This window comes from Nanorana parkeri, unplaced genomic scaffold (assembly GCF_000935625.1).
Source record: "Nanorana parkeri isolate BGI_ZX_2015 unplaced genomic scaffold, ASM93562v1 scaffold59, whole genome shotgun sequence".
In the NCBI taxonomy this organism is placed as follows: domain Eukaryota; kingdom Metazoa; phylum Chordata; class Amphibia; order Anura; family Dicroglossidae; genus Nanorana; species Nanorana parkeri.
Window position 1 is genome coordinate 1,454,525 of NW_017306327.1, and position 12,282 is coordinate 1,466,806.

Consider the following 12,282-nt stretch of genomic DNA (forward strand, 5'->3'; position numbering starts at 1 on the left):
AACAGGGGCAATAAGAATGAACAGATTTTTTTTGTGAAGCATTTTGCTGCTCTTATTCAGCTCCGACAAAACGCTAGGTGTGAACCAGGCCTTAGATGTGGTGATCTCCTGCTGCTGGCCATGTGCAGACAGCTCCCTGCAGCTTACCATTCCAAATGGGCCATGTTCAGCTTTCTAATTACAAACAATTTTTGTGCGCATATGTTGTTTAAACTGATTGATTTTAATAATGACTTCTTATGTTACACCATGCTGGTGTGCCCTCCATGCTTAAAACTTCACAATGTTGAGGTTCTCCTGACTCTGTCTGGGCTGCAAGACTAACCACAGAAATACCATATACCGTTTCATCAGGTAATCATAACTCCCTGCGGCTAGCTCTGCCTAATGTTCTTGTTTTTATTTTTTTTGTTTATTTAATTGATTTTGACTCTTGGCTTTTTTGGCTTCTTGCTTGCGTTCATCTATATTTAATTTGCATTAGATTTTTTTTTTGTTGACTTAGCATTTTAATAAATAGTTTATGGAGCAGCTTTTTGTTTTCAGCCCTTGGTTTTGCAGGCATGATCTGAGGTTTATACAATTGAGTGGGTGTAGTATATGTATATACAACATGGAGCAGTGAGTGGATACCTCCAGCTTACCTCAGGGGACAATATTAGTAATCAACCCAGGAACATCCAACCTAGTTGATTAATTCTGCAAAAAAATGGTTGGTATGGGGAATTTCTGAAGAAGAGTTCATGTTATAGTTGTCTGATCTGAGATCTTGTCATGTCTGTAGATCCTTTTAGAGTACACAGGATAACTCAATATATTTTCTCTTTCTAATCACAAGCTAAGACTTCGTACCTAAGAAGTGTTCCTCTGAAAGTGCATTCTGACGATTTAGCTGTAAAAGGTTCTGGGTTTGTTCATGGACAACATCAAGCAGAGCCTGAATGACATCATTCTGATCTTCTTCATCATCCTCATAGTTCTGGTTGTCCTTTACATAGATCTCAGGATCTAAAAAATATAAAATATTATCAGCCAAGCTTCTCTCCTTCATATTAAGTAATAAACGTAAATATTCCTGTGCAGTATGACTTCATCCCATATCATGGGTGTATACAGTAGGAGAGAAATGGGGGGCATTGAATCCTTTACAATGTACAATATCTGCTTTATTTAATAAGGGCAGTAAAATACCGGTCATTTAGTGAGCTATCCCTTCAATTTCAGCTGGCACTAGTGTTTAATATTCCTAGCTTTCTGCTGTGGCAAAGAGCAGGTACCACGTAAGAATTAGAAGTACTAATAAGTAGAAGAGTAACCTGCCCTTAGCCATAGTTGCAAGAGAAAAATACTAGGGACATGTGCATCAACTGGAGACCTTACCATATGACATGTACTTTACTGCCTTCGTTGAGTTTTTTTGTGGCACTGAGCAGGAGGGCCTAAAGTCAGTTTTTGGCTTTAGGTGTACTTTAATTGCCCTATCTGTAAAAAAAATAAGTCAAGGCAACTGGACTTGCTGTATTTTTCTTGAAGACGTTTCATTGGACATCCGACCAGCTTTCTCAATTCAGAATGAAATTCCAGTGAAACGTTTTCAAGAAAAATACAGCAAGTCCAGTTGCCTTGACTTATTTTTTACAGATATACCATGGCCTGGATGAATGAGAACCTTCACACACATATTTAACTTTCCTAAGCACATAAAAATTAATTCATGTGTTTTATCCAAATGGAATATTAAAGACCCAGTTACATTTGGGCAGTGCATTATTGCACATGCAGTAATGTACATTGTGCCACAAGTTAATGTGCGTTGCATTAAGACAGCCTATTGAACTCAATGTGCATTGCCTTAATGCGAAGGGGTACTATTCAAAAGAAATGCCACTGCAGTGCATCAACACGTGTGTCGTGGTAATGCATTTGTTAACGTGTGTGTTCATGCAAAGCATAGATGTAATTTGGCCCTTTAGAGTAATGCAATAACTGTATACAGCGCCAGCACCCACTTGTAGATAAAATGCCCATGACACAGCGCAAATGGTGCCATCTGCTCCACTTCACTAACAGTAGAATCACAGAGCTTCAGCTGCCATTTATCTAATGGAAGTAGCTCCCATTCTATCTAAAATGCTGCAGAATCCTATTTTCTAGGGAGAAGCAATGATGAGGTGATATCTCATTTTCTTGGCCAGTGAGGTAGTGAAGTCATACGAGAAGGTGAGTGTAGCTGGAGAAATGAGGTCCCAGGATGAAGTGACAGCATCAAGAAGCTTATTGCTGTTATAGTGCTCTCTAGTGGTGGTTTCCTAATTTGCTGGATGCATTAGGACAATCTGATGAATATAATCTTTTGGCAGACAATTTAGTATAATGTTTTTGGAAAAGAAAATTGTCATATTCCTGATGAGGTCTTCCAATATGTAGGATAAGGATACAGAATACAGAGATTTTTTTTTCTCATAGAGGCATACAGAGTTACATGTGCTATTCTGCCAGATGCAGGATAACATTTTCGTGCGCAATGCTCAGTTGTGTTTTAATGGATCCAGAATGAGGTTAAAAGCAGATGCAGGATAAAGGATTGCATGATGTCCTAAAATGGACACAACAGTAGAAGCCATAACTGGATATTTAGCTCAACTGCCTTTCAGGACAAGCAGGAATAAACTAACCTAACAAGTTGCCTTTGAAAACTATTTTAAAATGTTGGCAGCTATACTTTACACTTTAAAACTTGGTATGTTAAGCCAGGTAACACAAGAAGGATAAAATATGTTTTGTTATGTTATGTTTATATCACTGTAGTTACATTTTTGTTACGTCTTTTTTTCAGTAACAATGTTATTTGAGGATACAATTAATATTTTCCAATTTGCAATAAGAAACTCATTAAAAGTGTATTTCCATTTGTACAGTCAAGTTTGGAAAAAACCCTCTAAAAGTTTGTTATGTGTTCCTATTTACACAGCATACCTAAAAAAATAAAAATCTTACCTTTTAGTTGTCTCTGTTGAGCAAGCGTTTGGACAGCCCGCAAGCTTCTCTGAGCATTTTCAAAGTGACAGAAGCCTGTCTGTCCCCATAGAAAGACTAGAGACACTCTGAATTTCCCCTCATTAAAATACAATATTTTTTAGGCCTTAACCCTTTGTTAGGACAGCGTTTAAATCTAGTTTACAACTGATAATGTGATCTGCCAGGAAAGTACAGACAGGGTTAATTATGGTAACCCCCCAGCCCCCTTGCATCCCAAAGAAAAACTCATTTGACAGGAAACTAGTAATATGAGAAAACAAGCAATGCATAAGTTATGCTATGTAATTGGGAACATGCAACAAATATAAAGCAGGTGTTATCCCAATTTGTCTGCAAAAGTGGAAATACACTAAGATTTAGAGTAAACATTTGAAAAACCTAGATATTTGTAGTAAGGAAATGCTATATTTACACTCTAAATTGAATGCATACACAAAAAAAGCATTACAAACACATTCACTTACCAAGGTTTCCATTACACTTGTCAAAATCAGATGTGTCCTTTGGAATAAGCTCACGGGCGACTTCAATCTCAAGCAGTCCCTTGGCGTTTCGAAGACAGGACACTGCTTTACTATGTGTAGCACCCTGCATATTCTCCCCATTTACCTGTGGAGGAAACAAGTAAATTAATATACAGGAATCTACGGCTCAATCCTACCAACTGATGTGCCAGTAGGGACTATACAAAAAATCCCCAGCACTCAAGCCTGCGTGCCAACAATGAAAGCCTAAGTCCTTGTTCACACCAAATGCAGACCAGATCCGGTCAGGTTTCTGCATACGCAGTGTAGTGGGTTGTGCCGCGTTTTGGGCCGGTTTTGGTAAAAAAAAAAAAATATGTTTTTTTTTTAAGTTTAACATGAACTTTCAGGCACTTGCATGCGTTTTTGATGCGTTCCAGACCAGATCCAGAGCAGGTAAAATAGGGCTTGCCGCATTTTTTTCATCCGGTCTGGATCTGGTCTGGATCCGCACGCTGCGATGTGAACTGGAGGTCAAAATACCATAGGAATACATTGGACGCAGTTTTGATCCGGTCTGCACCTGCTCTGGTCCGGATCTGCTCCGCGCTTGGTGTGAACAAGGCCTTATTGAAAGTAAACCTTTAGAAGAGCAAAATATAGGGTCATCTATTTCTGTGACCTTCTCAAAATTCTAGTTTAGTGGCTGTGCTGACTTCAATACCTCTGAGTCCCTGACCTAAACAAGCAAACAACAAAGGAAAATCAGAGAAAAGGCAGAATTTGTGATCTCCATATTTGTTCCAGGTACAGAAGATCCAAGCATTGGAATGGCTGCCAAGATTATAATCTAATCTAAAAGTGTGTCAACAATACACATTGTAGTAAACAGATTTTAATCAGGTTCCCTTCTTTGGCTAGCAGGTGAATTTTTCCTACTATTTCACTGTTGTGAACTGCAAAAAACAGGGGTTTTATCTTACCTGTGAAATCCTTTTCTTAGAGGACTAAGGATGGTAACATGAGACCATTGGTTATGTTGTTGCCTTCAGGTGACTGGACACTGGCGAAACAAAGCTATATGGGCAGTCCTATATAACCCCTCCCACTTCCAGGAAGCCTATTTTTTTTTTTTTAGCAAGTAAAAATCACAGTGGCATCAGATGATGCCTAAACGTCCACCTGGTAAAACTTGACAAACATTTGAACAGTAGACCACGGGACAGCCTTTTAAATCTGAGAAACAGATGCCTGATGCTGAAAAGTCCATGAAGCACTGACTAATTAGGTAAAGTGCACTTTAACAGGGTAAGGGGGAAATTAAACCTTTGGACTATAGGCTAGAATGAGGAGTTGCCGAAGCCACCTGGAAGTAGTGTAACAAGAGGCAGAGTGGCCCCTACAAGGACCTTCAGGAATAACTGAGTGAATCTGACTGTCTGAAAGAGTACATAGACTCAAACTGCGTGTTTCAAGTCCAGTCGAGAGAAATCGCCCTAAAATTTATTGAGAAATCTTGAGAAAAAAAAAAGAAGAGAAAATTAAAAATACAAAGTACTTTGCTTCTCTCGGCGCAGAGAGAAGATGTCGGTTTACCTAAGGGCACTTAGCAAAAAACAGAGGCTTGCTGGAAGTGGGACAGGTTATATAGGGCTGTGCTTACAGCTTTGTTTTTGCAGTGTCCAATCACTTGATGGTAGCTGCATAACCCATGGTCATAGATTACCACCCTTATAGTAAGCGGTTAAGAAAACATGCACTTTCATTTACAATTCTATAAACGGACTGTGATTGTCGATATGCACTCATTTTCAAAACACCTCCAGCATGGTAAAACAAAGCCTAAATGCAGCATGATTTTCAAGCACTGCTGCATGCAAGTAGCAGTGACCCAGCTGGTTTTACATTTCCTGCTTTCATTTTCATGCATCACAAAGAACACTGGCAGAACACAGTATAGAACACATTAAAGCGACATTAAACCCTCAGATTTTTTTAACATAAAACAATACTGTAATGTGTGCCTTACTGTAATCCATGGTAGTTTCCCTTCTCTTTGCTGCTCTTCCTTTTAAATCCTCATGTCTTCTCATGCTGGGAAGAACTTCTGTTTTGCAGCAGACTGCCTTGTCTCTGAAATGGATACATGGTGTCTGTGTGAAGGTTCACAACCTGAGCCAGCACTACAGGAAGAGGCACTCAGCTGCAAAGGGAAGTTCTCCCCCAGCATGAGAAGAGATACAGATTTAAAAGGAAGAGCAGCAAAGAGAAGGGAAACTACCATGGATTTCAGTAAGGCACACATTACAGTATTGGTTTATGTTAAAAAAACCAGAGGGTTTAATGTCACTTTAACTTATCATAAAAGTTGCCACACTATACTATTTCTATTGTAACAAAATATTTGGATAGAAAAACACAGAAATCATTATTTTAAAGAAGATCATAGACACGTAAAAAGAAACAATGCAAAAGGAAGTTAATTAATAATATCTACAAAAAGTATATTTCTGTGCTAAGCTGGCTACTAATGGATGCCAAGACTTTGCAAGATACGGTAATAATAAAATAAAACCAAAAAACTTAAGAGCCAAGTCACATTTAGAAAATGGAAAACATTTACTGTACATGTTAATGTATAATTTATGTACATGTTAATGTATAATTTATTAAACAGAGGTATTGAACAAATGTCTTTCAATGCAAGGATGCACAGCAACATAATGCCAATATGAAGCTTCGCTTGCCAAAGACAATTGACATGAAGCACTCAAGTTAAACCTCTCTTGGTTTTGTAAGGTGAGGCAGGACTGGTCCCAGCATTTTGAAAGGAACAGCAATATATATGAACTGCATTGGCCACTGTAAGTGGGAAGAGTGGACACACACTGCATATTAAGGTGCTGCAAATAGTAAACTTCTTAATGCTTGAAAACTGGGAGAAAAGGTGGGGCAGGGGGAGTTTTCCTACACACTGGAAGGTTTACCAGGCTGAAAAGAGCCCAACAATATGAATTTATTCTAAATGGTTGCTGTAGGCCATCTGAAATTTATAGCAAAAGTAGGGTCTTCAGAAGTACTACATCTAAAAGAGATAAAAATTGAAAAACAAACAGACTTAAAGAAAGGTTACCTGAAGCAATCTGTCTCCAACCTGTAAGTTCCCCTCTATGTCAGCTACACCCCCAGGACTGATGGATTTCACAAATATACCATATTCGCCTCCTACCAGGGAAAATCCTAATTCTCCAGAGGCAGGCTTTTCCAAAACAACATGAACTATGCCAGCCTTTAGGGCACAAAGAAAAATAAGCAGATTTAGACAAAGCTATTTCATGTGCAGTTGAAGAATGGTCAGACTTGACCACAAAATGAAGTCAATTCAGACTGTTTTACACTGTCGCTTTGCACTATTATTCAGGATGGGCATTTATTGGTTTTCTAAACCCCCCAACTTATATAAACCCATACACATCATGTGGTACCAGATAATGACCACTAAGTTCATATTAAAAAAAATTTATAAAAGAGTAACAACTCTTTGTTTCTGTCTGATAATAATTGCATGAGAACTAACCTAGAGATAAATATCTGTACTCACTATGTTTAGAGCATAAATGTATCAGAACACTTAACAGGGAGTTGACCAGGGTTTTCACCAACTTTTTAAGGCTAACAAAGTAACAATCTTGAAAAGTGATAAAGAAAATCACAAAACACAGTTCTGGCTTGTATTTCAGGTTACTTTAAAAAGATGAAGTATTAATATTCAAATCACTGTGTAAAATATGACTTTGTAGGACTGGACTTGTACATTTTGTGTTATTAACAAGAAAACATAATAAAAGCAAATAAAAATAGTTACCTCTGCAGAATATACATCTGAATTGTCTTCTATCCGCCTGAATCGCTCTGCACCAGGATAGCCTATAGTCATATAAGGAAACAATGAACGATTATTGGGATAGGCATGCTATAGACTTATACAATGTTGTAGATTTACACCAAGAAAATTGCAGACATGTTACTGTTAATAATTGTCCTAGTATCCCAACAGATTTGGAGAGCTCCTGACAAAGAATCTTCAAGCCTTCTTCTGCGGGGCTCCGAATCTGTATCTCATGGGACCAAGCTAAATTCTTTATTTGTACCATGCACATTACAGACCTGAAAGTTTGTGAATTCACCCTACATGACAGCGTTTGTCCAATCAGCATGGTCATATGCGGAGTCTGCTTACACCAGCGCTGGACAAATCCCAGGAACCAGGTAGCCAATGCTCCTCAAAAATTACAGCCAGTGTCCAACTTTTGAGGTTTTCTCTAGTTGGTGTCAATAGAGCTGACAAATGGTGGCTCCTGGATTGGCTCTGAAATTCCATAATAATTTTTCCACCCCTGGCTTACACAGGGTTTTTCTTTCACTTACAGTGGTTGAAAGTAACAGTGGGGGAGCAAAAGGAAAGTAAGTATTTACTGCGGGGGAGAGAGGATTTAAAGCTAACCTGTTTTGCATCATGTGGGCAAAGAACAGATTAACTGTTAGGATAATAAAAGAATACAATCGGCCGTTATTATCTTTGAAAGTTCAGCACAAAAAAAAAGTATATATTACACATACATACATATATGCAAAGACACACCCACCCACAAACATATAAACAGCTACACTCATTATAACAATCTATTTCAAATGCTGGACATGTAGATTTACCATTAACTTTAGCGGGTTTTGATTTTGAATAGTTTTTATTGTTTTGCATCACAGGATTTCCTTCCCTATACAAAAGAAAGCAAAAAAGTGAGCAGACTTCTCAAAAAATTAACCATAACAGCTAAATAAATCACATTGCTATGAACACAATGTTGTTACAAACTACACATGATCTTCTAAATATTGATGTTCTATCCATCAAAACATGCAGAAATTAGCAACACATAGTCAAACTAGGATCCTTGTGACTGTTAAATTATAAAATAAAAGGTTATAAAAGCAGATTACGTACCTTGTCACTTTTAAAACAACAACTGGTTGAGCCAATTCAAGGGCACGCTTTGCTTCATCTAATGTCATATTTAAAGTGGTTTCTCCATTGATATAATGGATGATGTCTAGTGGCTTCAGGCTCCCTTCTTGATCAGCAATGGAGCCTGGTTTGATATTTTCTATATATAAAACCTGGGAGGGGCTATCGGGGCCTCCTGAGAGTGACAGACCTGTGTGGAAGCAGAATGATGAATATGAAGCTGGAGTACAGCCACAAGGCAAAAAAATATACACACACACGGGAAAATACAATAACATTTTATATTTTTTTAACCTAAAATACCTTTGTGGCATGTCAGAGTGACATCAGACAGGAGATGAAGCGGCACCTGTGGTTTGGGAATTTCCAAGACTCGGCCAAGCACAAGGCGGACTGTTTTGGGTGCTGCTCTCAGTAGATTTACTGCTTCAGTATGACTCATATTTGAAACATCTACATCATTAACCTGCAACAGTACAACAAAATTATCAAAAGGTTAGTGCAATGTTCTCTGCATCTAAGTTGCTCTTTGATAAGATTATGACAAAGATGGAGGACAAAGCAATGGACCTATACCAACCTTAATAAGTCTATCACCAGGCCGCAGACGTCCATCACTCTTGGCAGGATCCTGTATGATGTCATGAATGTAGCAGCCAACACAGTCATTGGCTTTGGTTACTGTAAATCCCAGGCTCCCTTTCTCTGATTTAGTCAAAGTGACGTGCAGTTCCACCTCCTAAAAAGAGACATTAGATATTCAGCCACATGATATAAAATGAAAGGTGCCAAGATTAAAATTGGTATGACATATGAATTAACAGGACGTATCATTATATCATATTACTATTTGAGTAAAACGTAAACATTTCTTGCCACAAATAATTAAAAAAAAAGGTTGAGCCCAAGTTTTCTCATGAGACCTGAAGCCTTGGCAAAGATCAAAAGGTCTCTGCCAACCAGAAGCACTGTGGGCGTTTTATGTCATTAGAGAATGCTATTTTCAGTGGAGAGTAGTAGCTAGCTTTAGTTATTTATTGCAATCACATATATGATAACTGTTTTACCTGCCAATGGATTTTCTGTCCATCCTGTACTGTGATTTACATAGCACTGCAGGACTATACAGCCAGGCTGGTGACCTGACCTCTCTATGAAGCTAAGTGAAGCAATAAAGTAAGGTTTAAAAGTCAAATTTAGGTAGCACTAGCTACATTTAAAATGCATTTGGAAATTTTTTAATAAATACATTACTGCAATACTTAGTATTTAACCCCTTCATGACTGAGGCCCTTTTTTCAATTTTTGCACCCATGTTATATTCCACATTTTAGGCCTGAAAATGACGTAAAACCCCCCAACATTATATATTTTCTGAATGCCAAGACCCTATAGAATAAAATGGTGGTAGTTGAAAATTTTTATGTTGCGCAATATTAGCGCAACTCCTTATTAAACCCCAAAATTTAGTGACAAATTTAATTAAATGCCCCAAAACACAACAAATTACCCATTTTTTTAATGAAATATAAAAGATGAGGTTACAACGAGTAAAACGATACCCAACATGCCCAGTTTACAGATTGCGTGCGACCGTGAAACGGCGAAAAACTGCAGTACCCCAAAAAGTCAATAAAAGACACTTTAAAAGCCCCCACAGGTCATCAATTTAGAAATACCCCAAAATACTGGCCCTAGGATTATTGCTCTCACTCCGGCGTGCGCGGCGATACCCAACATGTGTAGCGCGTTCGTCGTTTTCATGCGTAGGCGCACCCGACGCGTGTTTACGTGGCGACGCGCGTGCTCGCGGGGGCGGGGTACTTTTAAATTTTTTTTTATTATTATTAGATTTATTTTATTTCATTTTAATTTTAAAAACTGTTTTTTGTTTTTTTTTAAACTTTACTTTGACTGCTATCACATGGGGGGGCTTGCAAGCCCCCCCATGTAATAGCAGATGGTGGTGACAGGTCCTCTTTAAGGTGATGCTGGGGGTCCAAAAGACCCTCAGTGTCACCTTTACACTGGAAATAAGCTATTGAAGTGCAAATCGCACTTCAATAGCTTATAGCTGGGCTGCAGGAGCCCAGAACTGACAGCCCAGGGACCGGAAGTGATGCAATCTGCATCGCTCCCGGTCCCATAGAACGGGGAGGGGATCGATGAACGGACGATGCTGGCGACGTACACTGTTCGTCGTCAGTCACGAAGGGGTTAATATATGCCTTGAGTTCAGTTCAAACGTAATTTAGAGAGTAATAAGGTCCGGTACTAACAGCAACCAAATCAGGAATCTGCTTTTAGCATTGAACATGTCTACAATTTTCCTGTCATGGATTGCTTTCCAAAATGCAGTAAATCGCCTGCTTATTTCAGACTTGGGAAAGAAAGTTCACGTGTAAACTCACTGGCTCATAATCCTCAAGGTCTTTCAGTCCAAGGCTTTTGAAAGATGTTGGGTCATCAAGGAATGACTTTGAATCCATTAAGTAAGCATCAGAATCCAAGAGCTGGGGGGCACTGTCACTGGGACTTGGAGTCACATCAAGTGAAACAGGAGATGGAGGGTTGCTGTTATTGGAAACACTTTATTAAACAATTATCATTTAAGGAATTAACACATCTGCAATAATACATTTTAGCTTGATTTGCTATTTTTAGGGCTTAATTTAATAATCCTCAATTTAATACCCTAAGATGTTTCAATATAACCAAACACATACAATTCATAGCCAACACGTGTTTTAAGTATCTAAAACAAATGTACCAAATGTGCATTCTTAAAAGCCAATTAGACCCCTTTAGGAGTATTACATTACACTACAACAGTTTCCTGAAAACAGTGTGGGAGGCAGAGAATGAGGTTCTCCCTGATGCAGTTAAATTCACTAGATTCAATTCTTTTGGATGATTAGCATTAGATATAAAACTATAGGGGTGACTATTGCTACTGTGTAACTAAATTTAGCAATTAATACATCTATTAAATCCCCCTATGTATTACAGGGCTTGGACTTATAGTAGACAGGAAAACTAATTAACCCAGGGTGACTTGTGTGGCTGGCTTGATAGTGATCTTGAACTAGTACGCTGTAGTTACATATTTAGTGTGATGCTAGCTTTTGGTCCCACTCTGATGAAGGCAGCACTGTTGCACATTTTGAAATAAACTGTTATCTTGGCAACAATGCTTATACTTAGGGAATGGTCGGGACTATTCTTGTTTTTGCAAAGAAAGGCAAACCTGAGACATAGTGATTAGCAGCAATACTAACTGCAGTTATGAGTATTTGCTTTTTTTTGTGATACTTGCATAAGGCTCCGTTCACTTGCAGTGGTTTTTCTACCTTAAAAACGCTCAAAAAAAAAAGCCCAAAACAAAATCCTATTATTTCTATGGCAAATGTTCACATTTAAGCAGTTTGTCACTTGTAGCAAAATGCCCATCACTGGAAAAAAAGTACATAAGCTTCTTTTTGACAGATTATGTGCTTCTTGGCCCCATAGACTACAATGGAAATACTGAAAAACACGCATTTGCGGCGTTTTTGCACGCGCTTGCCCATTTACATCAATGTGTTACAATCTGCTCACAAAAACATGTGACAATGTATGCGCATAAACCGTGTGCAAAAACACGCATAGAGAAGAGCGAAATTGCTGTTGTCTAGGTGTGAATACAGCCTAATATTCCTAGCACACATAACTCAAAGTAAAAGCTTTGCTCTGCACAATGTCTGTTAAAAAAAC

General features: G+C 38.4%; 1 protein-coding gene across 1 annotated transcript in view; it reads right to left on the minus strand.

The window, feature by feature from the left end:
• PTPN13 (protein tyrosine phosphatase, non-receptor type 13) overlaps positions 1 to 12,282 on the minus strand; it is a 159,455-nt gene that overhangs the window by 15,253 nt on the left and 131,920 nt on the right. Inside the window, exons 32-40 of the mRNA XM_018576193.1 lie at positions 10,941 to 11,103; positions 9,110 to 9,268; positions 8,833 to 8,995; positions 8,509 to 8,719; positions 8,217 to 8,281; positions 7,369 to 7,430; positions 6,637 to 6,792; positions 3,504 to 3,648; positions 853 to 1,008 (exon numbers count right to left, since the gene is read on the minus strand). Coding sequence (XP_018431695.1) covers positions 853 to 1,008; positions 3,504 to 3,648; positions 6,637 to 6,792; positions 7,369 to 7,430; positions 8,217 to 8,281; positions 8,509 to 8,719; positions 8,833 to 8,995; positions 9,110 to 9,268; positions 10,941 to 11,103 — 1,280 coding nt within the window. The remainder of the gene's footprint in view (positions 1 to 852; positions 1,009 to 3,503; positions 3,649 to 6,636; positions 6,793 to 7,368; positions 7,431 to 8,216; positions 8,282 to 8,508; positions 8,720 to 8,832; positions 8,996 to 9,109; positions 9,269 to 10,940; positions 11,104 to 12,282) is intronic.